Genomic DNA, 22404 nt, shown 5'->3' on the forward strand with positions numbered 1-22404 from the left:
TAGATGCATTAATTACAAGGAATAATTGTCTCTCGAAGGCTTTGTATATATAACTCGAGAGGACTCCACTTAGCAGCACTAGTTGTGGCTTAAGCTTGCAGAGGATGGAGCTTGATGAGCTTGGGTTCTTAGAGGAGCTTCTTGCACTGAGGAGGGAGACGTGGGAGGCGCTCCCTAATGGCATGGGAGAGCTCTTCACAAGCGAGGGGGGCTTAGTGGACTCGTTCCAGGAGAACCACCCAAGTGGTGGTGGCGGCGGCGTTCCGACGAGTTACATGGGTGCATGCGAAGGTAATCTCATGCAGGTCTCAGCGGAGCCCAACTTCGATTGCCTGAGTGACGTTTACTGCCCGTTTGGAGGTGGGCTCTCCTCCAATTGCTCCGCCATGGACGACGGCGAGCTGAACATGGTCCACGGGGATCAGAGGAGCGTGGCAGGGGAGGGGCAGAGCGTTTGCAAGGTGGAGATGGGCCAGACTGTGGATGCTCCGCCCATGGTGTTTGGGATGGGAGTTCGAGTCGAGAGGAAGAAGAAGAAGGTCGAGGGGGCGCCGTCGAAGAATCTCATGGCGGAGCGACGGCGGAGGAAGCGGCTTAATGATCGCCTCTCCATGCTCAGATCCGTTGTTCCTAAGATTAGCAAGGTATCAGAATATGCAACAAGATTATCCGTCTCTCTTTTTTCCAAAGATTAGCAAAGATTTTGTTCTTTTTCTCAAATATGTATCTGTCTATGCTGTGTTACGAGTTTAGATGGATCGGACTTCTATACTTGGAGACACCATTGATTACATGAAGGAGCTATTGGAGAGGATCAAGAGATTGCAGGAAGAGATGGGAGTGGAATCTGAGCACCCAAATTTATTGAACATCTTTAGAGAGTTGAGCCCAAGTGATGTATTGGTTAGGAACTCTCCAAAGGTAGTAGTAGTTACCAGTACTAGTTCCATTCTTCGATCAATCTATATATATATGCTTATTAGCTACTAGTCTCATTTGTGAATCGAAATACAATCCAATCCACAGTTTGAAGTTGAGAGGAGAGAAGGAGATACTAGAGTAGAGATATGCTGCTCCGCGAAGCCCGGATTGCTGCTTTCGACTGTGAACACTCTTGAAGCTCTAGGACTAGAGATCCAGCAGTGTGTTGTGAGCTGCTTCAATGACTTTGGAATGCAGGCTTCTTGCTCTGAGGTAATTAAGAGGACATGCACTCTTTTTAGTGCCTATCAAGTAGTACTACTTGAAGCCTTTTTTATATATATATATATATATGTCTGAGATTGATATCTATCAATTTTGTTGGTCATTAGGACGTCCAGCAGAGGGCAGTCATAAGTGCTGAGGAGATGAAGCAGGCACTGTTCAGGAATGCAGGCTATGGAGGCAGGTGTTTGTAGAGGATAAAATTTGAGAAGCTAGGGAGGTGAAGAACTTGTCTTTGTTTATTTCTCTTCTGTTGTTTAAGCTGACCATTGATGTGAAGGTGTTCTTCACCTTACAAACGAAAAAAGAGAACAACTTGGAGTTGGAGATATGTTAATTACATGGGGTTGTATGTCCAGAATTAGTCTGCAAACAATTGAATGTAACTAACCAGTGCCACTTTAAAGAGTATTAGTCCACATCTGGAGTGAAACTTTCTAGTTAATACTTCTCTTTGATTTTGATATGAGTACGAGTAATCTCATCACAAGGGAAAAGAAATGGAATTGTGTTGCTAAAAGAGAATTAGAATTTTAGATAACAAAATGAGAAAGTTAGGACCTCTGACTCTGAAATTTAGATGTATGATTTAAAATATCACTATACAAGCTTTACTGGACCACAGTGGGAATAATATGTTGGATCTGATTGGCCAGTGAATATGATGATCATCCTGAATCAGATCAAAGTCGAGAGAATTCCTCAGTTTGCTTTCTACTGGGATTGGTGTGAGTACATCCTTATTATATCTCTCCAATTCATTCTTGTTGCAGCTTATTCTAACATTAAATTAGACAGGGATGTGGGGACTGATTGAGACTCTGTACCCTCTCCCCCCCCTTTCTCTTTCCTGTGTCTGTTTTATATGTTAAAAAGAGATTTAGCCCATGGAAGATCTGGGAACAGTTGTCTTATTCACTGGCTTGAGGCTAAGAGGCAGGTAGAAAGAACATACCTAATCCCTCAATTTTCCCTATATTAGAATATCCAAGCTATCTTAGACCCTCATCACCTCTAATTTAGGCTACATGAATGAGTCAGCCATGCCCAAGTTCGTTTAGGTATATACTAAGTCAAGACATTAGTTAGATGTCTTTCTAGTCATACAAGCAAAGCTCGCCTTTCTTTCTTTCTTTCTTTCTTTCTATTCTTATTTTTATAGTATAACGTCGCTAGAAAATGTTGGAAAGAGTGGCTCATATTTCTCAAAGCTAACGTTTGCCTACGCGGAATAGCTCGGGATTTCGGTTAGATAAATACGATGTAACCCTATTCATCTTCAAGAACAGCAATATATATAAAAAATAGTTTTTCTTTCCTTAACTTAGGCAAAAGAAAATATTCTTATTATTATTATTCAAATCATATAAATCTAGGCACGTATCCAAATCATATAATTCTGTCTCTTTTTTTTTCTTCTTATTATTCACTTTCTTTGCTTCGGATACGAAAGAGAACGTAAATATAACGGCACCAAGAAGCAAGAACTTTCTATTGGTGCAATTTTTTGTTTCTTTGTCTCCTTTTTCTTGGAGTTATAAAGACAAAATGGCTAAGAATACGCTGAGCAACCTTGACCAACCTTAGATCAATATTAGGTATACAGGGCGTCCCTAACTGATGTGAGCATAGCCCTAGCCAAGTTATCAGCTTGTTTATTGTTTTAGGTCTAGGAATAAAAGCACGCACAAAACTGCATCAAAAGCAATAGCTTTCCACCATATTTCTCTTATTAGAGTCTGCTCCAGATGAAGTGAGCATGGTCTCCGTAAGCCCTTAAGTTTAGCTTCATTCAAAGCATGGAATACGGCGAGCAGTTGTGCTACTAATACGGAGCTACCAGTCCCTTTGCAGTCCACAGGAACTCACCAGCAGTAACACCTACAACTTTGACTGCTATGATCAAAAGATACATCCACTTGAATATAGTTTTGGTCCACAGCTTTTTCTTTTACCACGATAATAGAAACTCTCTTGCCTGCCATAAAATGAGATCAGCCGCGTCGCTAGGCAAAGAAGTTTCCTCGTGCATAAATGAGCAACTCCATTTTCATTTACACAAAGTGATAGAAAATCAATGATTTCTACCATTATGGGAGAACAATATCATAGAATTTAAGAAAAGAAGAATCCAAAGTAGAACAAAATAGGGGAACCAGATGTAGGAAGAAGTTTAATTCTTTATCAATCATCAGGTATCCTATTGAGGTAGTTAGGGGATTAAGGGTAGACGGGACCAAACTGTTCACAGAATGAGAAGAGCCAACAGAGATTTGTTTACCTCAGCATAATAATTCGAAACAGTTTCCATAATGGAATAAGAACACAGTATAAGACATGAACTTGTTGGTTTGCATGCCTGTACGAGTTTTGCTCCCGTGGATCGCGGTGGAAGCCTGGCATCAAGATACCAACAGAAATAATTAGAGCGGGTAGGAACCAAACTGTACAGACAACAGTAACTTATTTGGATTGCTCAGACGATGATTTACCTAAAGAAATAGCTCGTGAAGAGTAGTTCTTATATCTGTTCAGGTAAAAGAGTAGTCCTTACCAAAAGATGCATCCACTTGAATATAGTTTTGACTCACAGCTTTTCTTTCTCTTTATCTTTAGCTTTAATTTCCCACAACAATAGAAACTCTGACCTGTGAAATGCGCTTTAGCCAACTCGCTGCTACGCAGAACCTTGTCGTGCATAAATGATCACCTCTGTTTTCATACTCACCATAAGGCATAGAAAATCATTGATTTCCACCATCACGGAAGAACAATAGAACATTATCATAGTATTTACAAAAACAAATACAAGGGTGATCAAGGTTGGGGAACCGTAAGTTGGAAGAAGTCCAATTCTTTATCAATGTCATGTATCCCATTGAGGTGGTTAGGGATTTAGGACAAGGAACCAAACTGTTCACAGATTGAGAAGAGCCAAGCCAGGGATTTGTTTACTTCAGCATAATAATTCGAAACAGTTTCCACAATGGAATAAGAACACAGTATAAGACATAAACTTGATGGTTTGCATGGCTGTACAAGTTTTGCTCCCGTGGATCACGGTGGAAACCTGGCATTCAAAAATACCAACAGAAATAATTAGGACGGGCAGGAACCAAACTGTTTAGATAACAGCAACTCATTTGGATTGATCAGATAAAGATGATTTACCTATAATAACTGCTCTTGAAGAGTAGTCCTTATATCTGTTCAAGGTAAAAGAGTAGTTAGTCCCTACCAAAAGATGCCCTTGAGTACTGTATTGATCCACAGCTTTTCTATAATTTGCCCTCTCTACCTCTTGTTCTTGGGCTTTAAATCGCCAGGCCAATAGAAACTCTCTTGCCTGCCATGAAATGAGCTTAGCCAACTCGCCGCTAGGCAGAGCCTTCTCGCCATGCATAAATGAGCGCCTCTGTTTTCATATCCACCACAAGGCATAGACCATCAATTTTTTCCACCATCAAGGAAGAACATTGTCATAATATTTAAGAAAATAAGTACAAGGAAGGGCAAGGTTGGGGAACCAGTGAACCACAAGTCTGAAGAAGCCCAATTCTCTATCAACATCAGGTATCCTATTGAGGTGGTTAGGGGATTAAGGACACAGGGGACCAAATTGTTCAGACTGAAAAGAGCTCAGCCATTTTGGATTTGTTTACTTCAGCATAATAAATCGAAACAGTTTCCCTAGGGGAATAAGAACACACAGTATACAACATCAACTTGACAGTTAGTTGTTAGATTGCCTGGATGAGTTTTGCTCCTGTGGATTGCGCTGGAAACCTGGCATTCAAGAATACCAGCAGAAATAATTAGGGCAGGCTGTTCATATAAAAATAATTCACTTAGATTGCTCAGATATAGATGATTTACCTGAAAAAAATATATATAATTTCTCGTTTATCTCCTCTCCTACTAATGCAATACAACTCTGGATACACTGCATTGGTTTTCTACCATATTCAGTATAACACTATATATCTGTTCAAGGTACAACTCTTGACATCTACAAGGTCAAAAGCAAAATTCTTGTGATAACTGTCATTCCCTGATTCATACTCTTATATGCCACTAGAGAAATGTAGAGCCAAGTCCAAAAAACAAAAGAAAAATTTTTTGCAAGGATGGCTGAAGTAGATCTAAAACCATGCCATCCACCATATATACATCTTCCCTAGATTTTTGTGTGATACAGCTTCAGCTATCAGACGCCGCACCTGTCCTTCAACAGCTAATGGTAAAGAAGGCGCTGCTGCAACACCAACGACCACTCCTTGCAGCCTTGCTTTGATATTGCTGATAGCCCTCTGTAACATGTACAGATAAGATATACATATCACATTTCAGAAGATAAGAGCACCTAATTTAATTCCAATTAGATAAATGTTCAAGATCATAGAAATGCTTTCAATTTAAAGAAAGATTATTCAGACCTGTGCATGAGGATTTTGAACTTCAACTCCACTGGACTTGTGAGATTTGGTCCACTCCACAAGTGGGTCATGGATAAAAGTTTCAAGAACACTCATGAGAGTCTCCCTATGTGCTCTTAGCACTGAAAGAGTGATCTCACACACCTTCAGAAAGACACCCTCATATCCCGTGATGCCCAATCCATCAATCATATTCTGCCGTGAGTTAGCATGAAGAAAATAGATTTCTTAATCATAGCAGAGTATCAAGAAGGAAAGAAATAAAAAGAAGGAAAAAAAAAACAGAAGGAAATAAAAAATAAGAGCCCTCAAGTTCCAAATTTGCAGTTTCAGTCAGTCCTAATAGTTTCTGCACCAAATTCCTTCAGATTTGAGGTTTGCCTAAGCCATAGTTTGTGTGCAACTGTGCATCTCACCGAATGCATACAAAATGCATATCTGATGCATTATTTTTAAGTCACATAAAAGGGTATCTAGTCGCCTAAAGTAGAAGATATACCTATTTTTGGATAATCAAAAAAGAAATTTGATGGCTTAAACAAAATGTTCGGAAAGGGATCTGTTTTATCACCTGAGTAAGCCTAAAAGGCACCAACTCAGGCTTGTCTAATACCAAGCCTTTATCAAATAAGCAACTGAAATCCACATGAACACAATCACCATTTGTCGAATCAAACAGAATGTTCTCGCCATGTCTGTCACCCAGCCCTACTATGTGCCCAACCATGGACCAGACAGCCGTAGTCTGTGCATATGCCAACCTTGCTCGGAACCAAGCAGCTGGTTCAGAGAATGAAGTCAAGAACCATCTGTGAAAAACAGGGGGGAACATTGGAAGGATTTTAGATTTTAACATCTCATCTTCAGGAATTTTACCCTGGTACTGATCATATATCCTCTTGATCAATGGATTTGTCTTCTGTCTGTCAAACTTTCCACAGGCAATGTAGATATCCTGAAGAATGTGCCTAAGTCCACGAGTGTTTGGCACCCATTCTACCATCCCACAATCTTCTGTAAGTGGGACCACAGCAAAGGTTCGGATGTAAAGCTTTCTTCTGCGGCTCTCAGGGAATTTGGATAAAAGACGGTTGATCATAGCAGTAAACTCCATCATTCGTGCATCTTTCCTCAGGTCATCTTTTGGCTTGCATAGAAATGGACAAGCAATTCCATCACTTCCAATAAAAACAACCTGAAGTTCCAAAATTTAATAGGTTGTCAATATTTAAATGACAAATACAAAAAGCATCATCTTACTACAGAGTAGATGTATGTATCATTATATCTTCTTCAAATAAATCATAATTAGAAATCATTTAAACTCCACACAAATCAATTCACAACTCAGATTCTATGTGAGATCAAAAACAGATAAGCTCACACTCCAGGTGATCATTTTATATGAAAAAGGAAACATAAAGATTCTAATAGAAGAGACATAAGCTTAGGATCTACAGTACCATGTACTGTACTGCAAAATACATCATACAAGAATGTAATTTGTTGCACAAAAAGAAAAACCTTGATTTGTTAAATTGCTTATATTTTTAATACTCCACCATTTCATAATTACATGAGAGTTTTAATACATATGTACATTAAGATGACTATTCATCTAATATGGCAAAACGTTTTAACCAAAGATTATATCCATGATCAATTTGATGTTACAGAAATCACATTCCCCACATTGCATCCATCTGAAACAAGTTTGTATTAATTGCATCACATTTACTCTATGACCAAATTGATAGCATTAAACTTTTATTGTAAAAAATTGTATGTGACCAAATTTAAATGGGAGACAGCAAATGTATTCACCTTTTTCGGTTTCTGGAGAGATGAAAGGATCTCAGCCTCATCAGCTATCCCAGATATCGTGGCATGCTCAGAAACTGAGAAAGCATGCAAAGTAGGAGGCTCTGATAGACTTGCATCATAAGGGGGTAATGTAATAGTTAAAGCTTGTTGGACTGGCAAAATAATTCCTAGTGGCATCATTCTCTTTAGGGCACTGAACTCAGTTGAGATATTTATTTTCCTCGCTTTTGGCTGCCCTGGATGAAAACACAGCTTAATCAAATGATCTATAAGGCTAGCAAATTGGATAAACAGAGTGTTGTTATCACTCCCATGACGGGAACCCTTTCTCGCCGCTTGTATTATCTCAGCAGCAGCATCACGCCTCGCAGCAACTGTTGATTTAGATACAGCAGCCATCATCCAAAGAGCCTGCTGTGGGTACTGCTGTAGAACGGATGTAATAATATGTTTGACAATCCTGACAATTTCTTCATTTTGATGGCAGATACGGGAGATCAATTGGGATAATACTGTAAGCCACTGATACGTTGGCAGATCCTTTAGGCAACCACGCATGATGCTCAAGACCTAAAAGGAATTATTTAAACTGGTTAAATACTCTTCATATAAATTGGGAAACACCGGTAAGTTTTAAGAGTGAAATCCTACCCTTGTATGAACAGCTTTCATAGTCTTATTGGAAGACAATCCATCTTTATGATATATGCTTCCAAATTCAAACCAGAGAGTTAGCAATCTAGGCAGTGCCTGGAAAAGATTCTTGTGCCCTTTATGAAGTCCCTTTGCATAGAACAGCAAAGCATCCGGAAGATAAGACCACCAAGGCTTCTCTTCGGTTGAAGGATTTAAAGAGCTACTGGAACTAGCAGAGATCTGTTTTAATGCATATCCAGACTGCATAGCAAGAATATCTTCCTGCCGCTTTCGAGCATCAACAAGCAGATCATCACAGTACTTTGCCATGAAAAAGTAACCTTTTTCCCATTTGGGCTGCAGCTCTCTAACTCTAGAATAAAGACATATGATGTCTTCCTTCTGCTTTTGACCTGTGTAGTGAATCCATCTTGTATACAGGAGAATAGTTTTAGCTACATCTAAGTTCTCTTTTGATGCCTGCATGGCAGAAAGAGGTGCATTTGGCAATGCAAGGGAAAGACTAGAAAGTGATGAAATAACAGCAGCCCCCAACACTTCAGCGGGCATGTTGAGAAGAGATTGCTGAAGTTCAGCTATAGCACAATCAGACTTTCTCGTACTCCAGAGAAGTTTAGCCTTCTCCATGTGAACATTTGGAGCACCAGTAGCATGTGCTTCTAGTATCACACGGTGAGCTGTTTCAGAATGGCCAGCAGAACGGCAAAGCTTTGCATATTGAAGCCAGCAGTTTCCAACTTGAGCACTCATACTGCTGAGGCTGTAAACTAACCTGCGGAAAGCAAGCAATGGCTCCCGTGCCCATAACGATGGTTGTGTAAGATTGAGGCGATTTTCCCAGTCCTTGATTACTTTTACAAGTTTTGGATCATCGGGACTGAATGACTTCTCAAGAAACGATTCATCACCAAGTAAAGCATTAAAATCTTCTAACTCACATAGCATATGAAGCTTTACTACATATGGATATGCACGCATATAAGAGTCCATGCCTGCTGCTGTTAAAGGTACAAGTAATGCCTGTTTTGACTGGGCAATTTTCTCAGCAACCTTAAACTGGTCTTTCTTCATCATCGCCTGAAATATCTTAGCAAGCCCCATGTCAAATGAAGCAATGATCTCAGAATTGCTGCATGAAAAGCCTTCATTATCAGCACCAGAGATGTATTCATCCATCAGATCCCATCTCCCTAATCTCCAAGCTGCTTGTACTCCTTGCATGCACCAAGCCTTTCTATATTGAGGTATCCTGCAGATCAAACCATCCACATGTGTTATCATGGCCTGAAGGTGGCACATGTTAAGCAAGCAGTTGAGAACATCTGAATGCCTCTGAATAGAATAGGACTCCATCTGCAAGGCCTGTTCACAGAATGTCAGTACCTGTGCCCAGTTACCTGCTTTTTCATTAATGAGAAGTTGATCTTGCAGACTGGATGATTTACGCAGATTTGCTAAACCAGACAGGCCATCAGGCTCATCCAAACCACTGTAAATTTCCATCAGAAATGATATATCATCATCTGAAAATGTGCCACTTGTTTCTGCAGCTGGATTGAAGGAACCTGACTTCTCCCGGACATGTGATTCATAGTACATTAAAGCACGAGCATGAGCCTGACATCTGAATGAGGCCTTAGCAAGGGTGACTTTAGGAATGGCAGCCAACAGCTCGGTAACATTACTGCACTGCACAAGTAGCTGATTTGCATTGGTAATAGTTTCATTTTCACCTTTTACTTTAACTACTGGTTTTGAGACTGCAGTCTGAAAACACTGGGAGAGAGCAATTTCTTGTTTGAGATCATCAACCCATTGACCCAGATTATCGAGAAGAGTAAAAACAGCTTGGATGCAAACTTCGCTCTGGCCACCAGTAATTCCATGAACAGTAGCTCCACTATTCTCTGAAGCTGCAGCATCAAGAACAGACAAGATCTCCTCGGTTATGCTCTGTCGTGCCTCTAGAGTTCCATGGCAAACAGCATTCAGGACTAAATATGGTAAGAGGTAAATGGCTGTTGGCATGTCATGTCTTACTATACCACGACATGCAGTAAAAATGCTGGAACGGGGACCGGTGGCATGTGCAGTCAGTTTTTTTATCCAAAAGTATATCCATCTCCTAAATGACATAGCTGGGCGATATATTGGGCCAACCATGGCAGAATCAGTCACACTGGGAAGTTGGAATCTTGAGGTCAAACACGGAGCAATAATTTCCTTAACATAGTCAGAAAAACGACCCCACAGCCTCTGGCCCCTCTTATTTATCTCACTGCGACTTCCAATACTTCCATCATCAAGTATCTCTAGAGGCTCTTTGCCAATATTCTCATTAACAGATGCTTGGCAACCTGCCAACTTTAGAAGTTCTTGAATAGCCAAAGCAGCTGAATCCTGCACAACTGTATCAGAAGCAGCTCTGAATGCCCTTGCAAGATGCTTGTGAATCAACTCAAAAATAAGATCATCATCTGAACATTTGATCTTAAAACGCTCAGAAGAAACTCCCTTAAATTTAGCAGGGTCCACAGCACCAACTGCTCCCAAACAATCTGCGCAGACTAATTTCAATCTCTGGCCAACTACAGTCCTTGATTCCTCTGCACATCCTCTAAGTAAGGCTGTAATTAATGAGCTTATGATATCCAAACCTGCAATATCTTCCCCAGTAATTAGAGCAGTAACATCTTCTCTTTTCACATTCAACAATTTACTTAATTCGCAGGCCACCATATATCTTACATTCAAGCTCTCATGATTAAGACCGTCAACAGCATCTTGCAGTTGGTCTGGCAGCGTCTTTAGTCCCCTTGCCTCTTGTATAACTTTGTTCACTTCTGATAAAGGTGGAATACTAGGCAACAGTGGTAATTCCCTGATATGTTGCTTCAATAGTAAGCAATTCTTAATGACAAGATCTTCAAGAATTTCAACAATTTTATTTAAGTGTATAGAAGGACCTTCTTTGCATTGTTCCAAGGATGGAATAAAGGCAGCTACTACTTGTGGCATCACATGCTTTATACTGGAAGGTGAAATCTCAGCTAGTTGTTTTATAAAAAAGTGCAATAAGTTATGACCATCCACCTGCAATGCTTCTTTATCAATGGCATACATCAATAGGACCATAATCTTAGGCACATGTGTACTAAGATAAGGACCCATCATCTCAATCAACTTCTTTATACGCTGTAATGCTTGTTTCTGCAAACTGAGATCATCAGCATGAAGCATTTTCCTGTCAATGCCATTGAGAAGACCAACGAAATGGTTCTTCAAAAACACAGGGAGGTCATCAGAACCTGTCAAGATTCTAGCAACCTCCCGAATCATCATAGGAACTCTGACAGTCCTGACAAAGAAAAGGTATTAAAACCCATATTGATGGTGCTCTGGCTTAACTTGCTAAAACTATGACTGAAAGTAAGTTTGGTGATGTAGAGAAAGCATTACCTCCTATTAGTCTCATCTATATCTGCTTCCCCATGAAAACATATAAGTTCATCAAGTAGTGCTGGTAAAGCAGCTGCAAATATTTCTCTGTTATCAGATCCTGTTTCATTGCGATAAAATTCTAAAACAGAGGACAGATCCTGACTATCTTCATGAAGGAGAGCAAAAGCAAGCACCTTCGGAAGCCAATTCACAATTAGTGGTACCACCTCAGTGTTTAGGTGGTTTGCTAATTCATGCAAAGTGATGATTGCTTGATCATTATTCTTGTGTGAAATAACAAGCTTTGGTATCACAAAAGGAACCATTCTTCTGACAAGTTCTTCAGTCTTTATTCCAACAACAGCCTCAGCAAATTCTCTGATCATATCTGGGCGACTTACAAGTCTAGCAGACAGATACTCATATAACTCATTTCGGAAATGTAAATACCTGGAGAGGATGATTTCAAATCCTCCTTTGAAAGACGAACAAGACCTGTGAATTAACCTCAATGCTGTCATTCTTACAATCTGATTTTGACAATCAAGCATATCAACTAAAATAATAAACGAGCAAAAAAATAGCTGCCCATGAATGTCACTAGCATTTATAATGTTAGCAGTTGATTCAAGAAGTGTTAGCAGGATCTGAGGATCCTCAGTTCCTGCCAGAGCATGTTTTATTTTGTCCAAGAACTTCTGTTCTTTGGTTTTGCTGCATGCCTGCCTATCCATAAACAAAGCATCCATGACGCGATCTTCAAGGAAGCAAATTATCTCAGCAGAAAATGCTTCCCTAACGGCCTTTACTTCGTGGAGGAGAAGAAGATCAATACATCCAGTCCATTGAACTCTTGTCTCAAGCAGAACACCTCGATCAGCATGTCTGAGAATTCGTGGTAAAACTTGTACACAGGAAACAGCAAGCTCTTCTGACGTCTCCTCGTAAAGGAACTTAAAAAACAGAGATTGCAGCTTAGCAAAGTTAACTCCACCAACCCTGTCATTTTGCAACTTAGGCATGTAGACAACATTAGAATATTGCTCCTTCTTATGCAGAGCTCTCTTGTCACACTGAGGACACCAGAATCCTAGTAACAGAACATCCAATGTCTGGATTTGTCTTTCGCGGTGATTGCCCAAGAACAACTTACAAGGACTTATGTCCTGTCCTTCAGTACTTACAAGGGATCCACTTAAGCACGATATGAAGCCAAGAGAAATTATGATATTTTTTCCAACTTGCTTACTTCTATATCTACACACAGACCTGAAAAAAGAAACGGCAAAATGAGGGTAAGAAAGTTGTCTGAAATTGGGAGGTCCTATATGTATGTACTAATGCAATATTTTCTTAGACCAAGCTTAGGTCACTTCAAAAAAGAAAGTTGCTTTCAAAACACAGAACAGTGACAATCCTTTGCTGGATTGACAGCATGAAATAACTTTTGCTGGATCAGGAAGCAGGCTTGACCGATCAATAGAGGTCTTCAAGGTCATGAGTTTCTTGCATCCGCAAATATGATCAAAATGGTCAGCATATCCATAAATTCACCAAAGCTAAAGATGGCTTACACATTCTATGCATTCTTACTTTTCAAGATCTCTCATGATAATAAGTTAATAACCTTTTAGTATACTAACTTGATTAAGAATATTAGCCAAGACAAGGTTTGTTCTGTTAAGAATCGATGCAATCAGAAAAGAAAGGTTGTACCACCAAAATTTGTTTATTGGTGGGGTGGGGGGGTGGGTGCACAGATTATACATGCACAAGTTTCTAAAATAAAAGGACAGTTTTAGATTGCTTTCATTCTGCCATATTTCATTCACACAAGGAGGATATCCACTAGTTCCGACATATGCTTTCTTTAATTGAATGGAGAACTCCAAATTGTACATTCCAGATTTATGTGGTCTATGAAACTTCATCTGAGACTTCTGCTTCTCCATATTTCTATATTTCAAATCAAGGTTTGAAAAATCAAGATCGGGATTGGAATCGGCCTTCCGAAAATATGATAAGTATCCGCCGGACTGGTCGTATTAGTCGCCTGAATCGGATATGATTTTTTTAATTATATTAAATTCTAAATATTATTTAAAATGCAGAAAAATTTCTAAAAATTTAGAAAATATGACAAAAAAAATAAGATAATAATAATAATTTAAAAGTATTAACTTACTCAAAAGTTAAAATCCGATGAATACCGAATTGGCTCTTGTAAATCCCTATGGTCGTCATCATAATCACCATAAATTTGAAAATAATGATGTATAGGGTCTAGTGCTCCAAAAAGTGATTGCATTATAATATTTATATCAAATGAATCTTGTTAAATCTGAGAAAAATAATCATCAATATGTGGATCTTGTATCTAAGGATACTGAGGATATTAAGAATATTGAGGAGAATAATAACCAGTATATGAACCATATAATTATTCCAAACAATGAATACTTAATGAACCATAGTTTGTTAGAGTTCACTAGAGTGAGATTTGCGTCGCCAAAGTTTGTTGGAATTAGATCTCTCCGTTAAAAAGTGAGAATAAAAAAAAAGGAGTGAAAGAGAAAGTGAGAAGAAAAGAGTAAAGAGAGAAAGCGAAAGAACTTGGGGACATCAATAATTAATGTCTCCGGGTCGGATCCGTGTCAAATCCATAATAAATCTGGCCCGGTTTGATCAAAACCAAGCGATCCTGGTCGATTCCAGTCATGGATCTGGATCGGCTCATTCGATGAACTTTGTTTCAAATCACACTGTAACATTTACTTGGAAAACTGAAATAGATAAGCATAGAAAATTAATTGTGCAGTCCATATATGACTAAAAGAACAGAAACATATTCCTACAGTAAAATTTATCTATTTTAAGTTAACCAAAGACAGGGAACCACATGATCAAAAACTAAATATCTAATCCACTTACTCCAGTCGTTGGTACACGTTTCCAAGCAGACTAGGGCCTGAGTACAAGATGATTATAGGTAATGATATAAAAGCTTCATTTTGAACTTCTTCGGCTTCATCATGGATAGCCAAGTCCAACACTTCAAGATCGCATTCAGGATTTAGTCTACTACCGACCTTGGCAAAAACTTGTATAGACAGGCATTTTACCTTCCAAACTGGACAAGCTTGAGCGTTAAGATACTGGATATCCCATGTCAGTTTTAGCAAATAGATAAGATCAGCATATTGTGGATAAACAAACTTCATGCTGTCTGCATCATTCAAGCAACTGTCATCTCTAAAGAATTTCATGTCTGTATGAAGAAAACCTGCAAAACAAGAAAAGTTCATAAATAATACTGAACCATCAAGAGTAAATCAAAGTAGGCAATCAAAACTAAAAAGGACCTAGCCTATAGGCATACTATCAGTGAGGTAGATGCATAAAGACATAAACCTTACATCCTTATGCAAATAACTACATCCAATAATCCATATGCAATAGGTGCAGAAAGATCAATGCATAGATACAACAACAACAACAACAACAACAACAACAACAAGAAGCTAAAGAAAACTATCTGTGCTGGAAAAGAAAATCACCATGAAAATCCAGATCGTAGTAATGCAATCAATTGACAGTGAAAAAGGAATTTTTTGCACATTTTCTTCCTACTATGTTACTCACTTAACATTTCATTAACCCCCTTGGTTCTAGATTATCTTTTTCATTATTCTAGATTAAGGAACACTACTCTAGATTTGTAACAAAAAAAAATAATGTTCCTACTCTACATTAGAAATATTGTTCAAATTATTTCACACAAAAGCTCAATTATTTTAAAATAATTATTTTAAAAAATCCTCTCCTCTCCTACCACTCACCAATCTCATTTCTTACTCAAGTTTGCATTGCATACTTACAAGAAATGAGAACACTTAAACTTAAATTTATTGGTCAAATGGATGATATTTGAATTAATTTTCACTTCTTGTTTGTACTTTTACCTCAACTTTATATCGCATTATATGTAATTACTATACCATTATTCTAGTCTACAACTAAATATCAAATTACCTTACTCTAGAATAGAGGTATAATTTTAAGAGTAAGAAATTAGAATACTTACTTTAGATTTTCCCTTAACTGAGAACCAAACAGGGCCCTATAGTTTAGTCAACTAGGCAAGGGCATTTCCATCGCAAAGGATTCAATCCAGCCACAGTTTACCTTATGAGTACCTTGCTATGACTTCAACCCAATCTAAGACCAAGCATGTTCACATCGGGCTGAATAGAAAAGCTAAAGAGCTCTCATCATCATCTTGCATGACAGCTTGCAGGAAAAATCCTAAAAGCAATTAAAAAGTATTGGGAATGTTGTGTATTTCCAGTTTAGTAACTGATTTGCCAAAAACACGGACACAGCTTCCTCAGGTACTTGTATGGCAGGATAGCCAAAAAATTCTTTCTCTGAGAATGTTAAGGCCTTAAAGGTACAGGATTCTATACCATTATGTTGAGAAAATGATTGATAGCTCATGTCACTTCGGTAATGATTTTGCAGCATTTCAAGAATAGATTAATGTGCTAAAATGTGAATTAGAATGAAAAACTGCTCGTTCATCAGCTCTTAACGTCTATAGAATCACGAAAAGAAAATTGTCTCACAAAAATGTTCTGAGTAGGTAAGTGAAGCCAATAATACTAGGCTCGGGCCTCACCTTGAAGAAACAATATGCTGTGAACAGCTTCAAGATATAGGGATAAGTCAAAAGAAAGTGAACCTATTTCCTTTGCCTGCATAATACCAACTAATCAGAAAAGATTGCTGAATGAAGAACAAACGAGCTCTTAAGTTAAATAACTACTGCTATGTCTTTTAAAGATTTTCTGCAAACCTGCTTGCAAATCCAAGGTACCCAGGACACAACTTGCTGAAAAATAGTCATAGAGAAAATGGTATTGGGATAATTAGAACATGCAATGGATAGCAGGCTAAGAGCCTGTATAGCAATTTCTGGCCTCATTGGGAATGCATTGTCATAGACAGGCTTCAGAAACCCAACAAATGAAGTAAGTAATTGCCGAAAGTCATCTGCATATTCTTTGTCTTGTTCACATGGCAGCATATCAGTAAGTTTGCCACCTACACGTGGATCACCAAGAAATATTCTTGTTTCATTTTTCTTTTGTCGCTTAGAGAGAACATTTTCTTTTCTCTGGGCAATTCTCTTTTGACCAACTTTGGGCAAGTCAACTTCCTCATCACTTGCCAAAAAGATACATATATCATCATTATCAGCATCATTAAAACTGTCAGGACCAGAAGTGCTGATAGCCACTTGAATGCATTCAATCAATGGGAAACAAGGTTTTCGAAAGCACAGCATCTTCACAAGGATTTCTGGCTTCCATATATGTGGAGGGCAGAGGTCAGCTATTCGCTTGTAGGCACTACACAATGCTACCTGCAGTAAGACAGCGAACAGTATCTATGAAATTTTTTTTCCTTAGACCTCAAGAACTTCAGTGGAATATCATTGGATATAAATTTTCACCTGAAGATCAGGACTCTCAGTGTTCTGCAATGATCTTGAAAAAACATTAACGATATCATTAGCTGTGGATTCTACAACATAATCCTGACAAGACGAATGCAGTGCATGAAGACATGTGCCAATTGAAGAGTCATAAACTGCATTTCTGCAAAGAAGAGAGTTAGTATATCATACACATGAAAAATAATTAGTGATTAATATCTATTCCAGCAACAACTTGTGGAATCACATCATACATTACAAGGTTGTGATACAGTTCAGTTTAGTTTATTTTAAAGTTGTTTAAGAAGAAATAAGGGCTCTAGCAGTCAGCAGTATCACTCTCGGAATTTGGCATTCGAACGGCATAGATATTGTTCGTTATCCGGTTTACTATTATGGTCATCTTGACAACTATAGAAATTAAAGTGGCTATTGAATCACCCCCTCAAGAATGGCACCAATGCTAGCGGTGTTAAAGGCACGTGCCGTTCCGTGCCACCATTTGCACATAATAGCATGCCCTCGGCACACCTTTGCATGCCACTGAATACGTCTTTAACATAAATAAAAAAATTTAGGATATTTAAAGATGTTTATAGATCTTTGGCACGTCAATCTTTAATTTTGGTTTAAATATATATACAAAAACTTACATTAAATTTTTTCTCTTTAGATTATTTTTGTAAATGATCCATTTTATTAAAGATATAATAATAGTCAAAGTATTATTCAACACATAATATAACTAAATATATTCATTCATAATTAAAATTAATATCTACGTAGAATGATGAGGAAGATCAAAAATTTTATTTATCGGCACAAAAATAACACGAGAATATTGAGTTAAATATTGTCGATAATCTTCAAAACTCATCCATTAATAATATTGTTCGTTATAACATATCACAAAGTCTTCATACAAATATGAATTTTGCAATTCTCTTTTGATATGATATGAATATTGAACATACACAAAGATGATCGGCACTAAAACAGACACACTATAAACATATACAAATTGTAGATATGAAGTGTAATAAGGATGTTGTGACTCTGATGGATGTAAATGATATGATGGTAATAATGATGATGAACTCATATCATCCTGTAAGCACATATTATAACACCTAAAGTTGATTGATGATGATTGATGAAAATAGAAAAAAGTTAAAAAAATAAGATCATCATGGCATATCAAATATGTTAAAAAATGATTAAAGTTGATTGACGATGATTAATGCAAATAAGAAAAAGTAAAAAAAATACTAAAATAAACTCCACATGACATATCAAATTTTATCCTATAATTTTATTTAACACTTTTACATTATTTTGACTAACTGACATTAACCAAATTACTAAAATAACCTCAGCTCTCTACCCTTACATCATCTTCCTTCGTCTGCCCCTTCACCACATTCCCTCATCTTTCCCCCTCTCCTCATTTACTTCTTCTACCCATGGGGAAGATAGGGAGAATAAGAAAATGAATGAGATAGGAATTATTTGAATGTTTTATAGAACATTTGCATAACGTAATATTCATTTGCTGGTACTGTTAATGTTAACCAGAGTGTTAAATAAAAATTATAAAAAAAATGAATAATTGGATTACAAAATTGTCAAAGATAGAGTGTGAATCACAAAATAAATACAATATAAAATGTGGCTTGTAAAAATCCTTTAAAAAAACCTCACAGAATTTTTTAGGTTTACCACTCTAATAAATTCATTTTAGATCAATATAACCCATTTTGATCCTCACACGATTAGTGTCAATCGACATGGGTCGACATGCACTCGTGCCAAAGTGGCACAAGACCAGTATGCACCCGTGCCAATTGACACGGGTTGGCATAGCTTAGCACGAGAGTGTGCCACTAGCACACCCCATCAGCACTAGCCACCATCAGTATGGCCATTGCTGAATATCCTAAGTAGTGAGCAATATAAGTCAAATTGACAGTTAAGGAGGGATAACTAATAAGTGATAAAAGTAGGTGTCCAAGATGGAGATATATACGGATTTAATACAACTTAGAACAATACAAACAATTCAATAATCCATTTCTTGATAATCTACTTCAATAGTAACTCTTAAGGAGTTCGATCAACATAAGTACACAAAATTTTTATTAATTTCTGATGGAGCTATCAACAGGACGACTAAATTAGTCTCTCTGACAAAGTGAATAAACCAATTTTCTCCCAATCCATATAATAGGCAATAGGTAAACTATAACTTTGATATTTCAAATTATCAAAGGACAAGGAAAGACAATCCACATTACAAAAAGGGGGTGAGAGAAAAAAAAAAAAAGAGGGGGCCTGAAAAAGAATACTGCACATAGCATACCTGAAATCAGAAGTTTCTTCATTATGCTGCTCCAATATGCATGCAATTGAACGTATAATATTTTCAATTGGAAGCATGTCTGCATCTATCAATGTTGCAGTGATGCGTGCAAAGTCAAAACAAGCCTATTGAGTGACAGAAAGCACTAGGGCGTAAAGGAGAGTCCCAAGATAGAACACAAATATACAAGATAGCAATAAAAAAATTTTAAAAAAAAACATTAACATAAGGCTCTGTGAGAAAACATCAACCCACCCACCATGTGCAAAGCTGCATCACCATAGCACAAAAGAGAACAAGCAGCAGAAACAAATGAAACATTGACAAGCCCTTCCACATAAAGCGTCCCTTCTGTTAAACACTTGCTCAAAAGCTTAACCACCGATGCAGCAAAAGGCAGCCATCTTATATCACCAGTCAGATCAACCAAAACACCTGGGCTATTCGTGGGGCGGCAACAGGCCGGGAGCTCACTAAAAATCACAGGTGAATCTGCAATCCCAGCAAATGACTCACACAAACAGGTGATCGACACTCTATCGGAAGGTACTGCATTCATCTTGTTTGCATGGACCGATGCCACATATAAAATATCTGTGCTTAAACCAAGGAATCAGCGCGGGAAAAATATTATATTTCAGAATTATAGAAAAAGGACAGGAAAATAACCTTCTACGGCCACCATGGCGTCCAAGAAGAACTGGCGGTAGGCTTCCCGCTCACCCGTGCGAAGAAGTGAGAGAAGAGACGAAATCGTCTCAAAAATCACACTATGGCGGGAACTGCAAGGCGAAAAAGGGGTAATATATAGCTTAGCGCCAGAGAAGCAATTAAAGGCAAAGGATGACTAATTAGGGTTAGGGTTTGCAGGGAAACGGACCGGAAAGCAGGCTCGGCGAGGAAGGGGAGGACGCGTCCGATGACGGGGAGGACGGCGGCGGCGCGGCCGTGGAAGAATACGCCGGGGAAGTTGCGGGCGGTGTGGGATAGCAGCTTGAGGACCGCGGTGACCTCCCTCTCGTTGGCTAAGGAAGACAATTGCTTTCTCGGATTAGGGTTTCAAACCAAGCAAGGAGGTGAGAAGAGATGAGTACCAGTGGATGAAGGGAGGACGTAGGCGTGGAGGAGGTTGGGGAGGACGGTGCGGAACTTGGTCTCGAGGGGATCTTCACCGGATACAGCGCCCGAGGAGGAGGAGGAGGAGGAGGCGGCGATGCGCTCGCGAAGCTCTTGGATTAGGCTGGAGAGGTTCGCCATTTGGGCGGCGCGGGGATGAGCTCGCTAGTGCTCTCAAGTCTCCGGAATCATCGGAGCTTTCTCGATTCTTCGTCTACGTTTCCCTCCTCAATTCGAAACGAACGAGTTTGCGAGCGGGCTGCAGTTAATATAAGAGTTAGATGGGCCAGTTACTAGTTCGGCCCAATCTAAAACAAAATGGGCTGCAGTTTATTTTCTGATTCACCCCCTCAAGATTCCAAAATTCTATTTTAACACACAACTGCCCTTCCCCGCCAAGCTGTCCACCGTCCCACCAAAGTTCGTTAGAAGCCGTTATCCACGTCATCTCCTTCTCATAAACCTTTTAAACCCTCCTCTCCTCCCTCGTCTTCTCCCCACGAAAACAAGAAGATCTCGAAAAGATGACCAAGAAAGGTACTTGGTACGTCCTCCCCAAGGAGCTCGTCGCCGCCATCGTCCTCCACCACCACCACGACGCCCTCGACAACCTCCGCACCCGCCTCGCCTGCAAGCGGTGGTACAAGGACGTCACCCCCCCCGTCCACCTCCCTCTCCAGCCCCCATTATTGATGCTCCCGAGCACCATCTACACCGGCCCTTACTTCAACCTCGCCGCCCTAACCGTCCGGCAACTCCCCACCTTGGAGACCACCTACCACGCCCACTGCTTCGGCTCCTCCCGCGGCTGGCTCTTCCTCCTCGACCTCTCCCCCACTGTCTCCCTCTTCAACCCCATAACACGCGCCGAGATCCGCCTCCCCAATCTCGACACCATCCCCAGCCAATTCCTCTCCACCCAGCGCACCGCCCAAACTGCCTTCCTAATCCAATCCACCATCGACGTCGGACGCAAAGAAGTCGTCAAATTAGCCGTCCTCTCTTCCGACCCCATCCATGATCCGAACTTTGTCGCCTTCATCTCCCTCGCTCATTTCAACGAACAATTCTTCTACTGCCGAAGGAGGACCAGATCTTGGACCCCGCTACGTAACCCCTTCCTGGATTTCGTCTGCCGCGACGTCAACCACCAGTCTCAAGACCGGCTGCTGTACGCCATCAGCTCCGACAACCGCCGCATGATCGTCTTCGACTTCCACTTGTCGCCGGTCGTGAAGGCCTACTCCCTCGCCGGGGTTCCGGAATCCGACCTCACCTACCTCGTCGGGACGCCGGCCGGGGATATGCTCATCGTCACCAGGGATCTCGCCGGCAGCTTTCCCCCCGACGCCGCCTTCTTCAATGTCTACAGGCTCGAACTCGAGCGGAACAACCCGCAAGCGTCGGCGAAACGTGTCCAAGGGATCGGAGACTACGCCTTGTTCGTCGGAGTAGGGCAGTCTCTTTGCATCGACGTGAGAGAATTCCCCGAGTTCCATGGGAATCACATCTACTACATCTTCGAGTACGAGAAGGAGGTGAATGGGAAGAAGGTGAAGAGCGAGAATGTTGCGAGATATAGCTTGACGACGGAATGCCCGGCGAAGGTCTATGGGTTGGATAAGCTGCCGCTTAAAGACTACAGTCGCGACGTGCGCCAGTGCTGGTGGGTTTCCCCCAACTTAGCACAAATGATGTAGGTAATGATTACCGCTACTCTCTTTGTGAATTTTTGAGAGGTAATTGCTTAGTTTTACTTGTTTTGATTGGATGCATGGGCTACTTACTTGGTTGGGATCTTGATGAATGTTTCCATTTCGTATACTAGAAAATGAAATTTTGCAATTGAAAAGCAAAAGAGTGCTTTC

General features: G+C 39.7%; 3 protein-coding genes across 3 annotated transcripts; 2 read left to right on the forward strand and 1 right to left on the reverse strand.

The window, feature by feature from the left end:
• LOC140770544 (transcription factor BHLH3-like) lies at window positions 1-1651 on the forward strand. The gene is made up of 4 exons (XM_073111775.1): window positions 1-644; window positions 754-921; window positions 1027-1194; window positions 1314-1651. Exons 1-4 carry the CDS (start codon window positions 105-107, stop codon window positions 1398-1400), a joined length of 963 nt encoding a protein of 320 aa, XP_072967876.1. The 5' UTR covers window positions 1-104; the 3' UTR covers window positions 1401-1651.
• A 1561-nt stretch (window positions 1652-3212) lies between these two features.
• LOC140771296 (serine/threonine-protein kinase ATR) lies at window positions 3213-20753 on the reverse strand. Its single transcript, XM_073112778.1, has 18 exons — window positions 20515-20753; window positions 20301-20445; window positions 20090-20202; window positions 19680-20014; window positions 19421-19545; window positions 17080-17224; window positions 16420-16989; window positions 16243-16318; window positions 14496-14847; window positions 11583-12833; window positions 8118-11481; window positions 7467-8036; window positions 6214-6837; window positions 5643-5837; window positions 5083-5516; window positions 4378-4992; window positions 3699-4276; window positions 3213-3602 (listed from the first exon to the last, which is right to left on the reverse strand). The coding sequence occupies exons 1-15, from the start codon at window positions 20675-20677 to the stop codon at window positions 5349-5351; spliced, it is 8196 nt and encodes a 2731-aa protein (XP_072968879.1). The 5' UTR covers window positions 20678-20753; the 3' UTR covers window positions 3213-3602; window positions 3699-4276; window positions 4378-4992; window positions 5083-5348.
• A 307-nt stretch (window positions 20754-21060) lies between these two features.
• Window positions 21061-22236, forward strand: LOC140770652 (uncharacterized). The gene has a single exon (XM_073111905.1). It carries the CDS (start codon window positions 21061-21063, stop codon window positions 22234-22236), a length of 1176 nt encoding a protein of 391 aa, XP_072968006.1.
• The last annotated feature ends 168 nt before the right edge of the window (window positions 22237-22404 follow it).

This window comes from Typha angustifolia, chromosome 11 (assembly GCF_048772165.1).
Source record: "Typha angustifolia cultivar Huaian chromosome 11, ASM4877216v1, whole genome shotgun sequence".
Lineage (NCBI taxonomy): Eukaryota > Viridiplantae > Streptophyta > Magnoliopsida > Poales > Typhaceae > Typha > Typha angustifolia.

Coding starts and splice junctions, on each gene's coding strand:
- LOC140770544 (XM_073111775.1), top strand. CDS start 105: ATGGAGCTTGATGAGCTTGGGTTCTTAGAGGAGCTTCTTGCACTGAGG. Junction 645..753: donor TTGTTCCTAAGATTAGCAAG/GTATCAGAATAT, acceptor TTACGAGTTTAG/ATGGATCGGACTTCTATACT. Junction 922..1,026: donor TGGTTAGGAACTCTCCAAAG/GTAGTAGTAGTT, acceptor TCCAATCCACAG/TTTGAAGTTGAGAGGAGAGA.
- LOC140771296 (XM_073112778.1), bottom strand. CDS start 20,677: ATGGCGAACCTCTCCAGCCTAATCCAAGAGCTTCGCGAGCGCATCGCC. Junction 14,848..16,242: donor CAGCATATTGTTTCTTCAAG/GTGAGGCCCGAG, acceptor CTTGTTTTGCAG/GTTTTCTTCATACAGACATG. Junction 12,834..14,495: donor AACGTGTACCAACGACTGGA/GTAAGTGGATTA, acceptor TTCTTTTTTCAG/GTCTGTGTGTAGATATAGAA.
- LOC140770652 (XM_073111905.1), top strand. CDS start 21,061: ATGACCAAGAAAGGTACTTGGTACGTCCTCCCCAAGGAGCTCGTCGCC.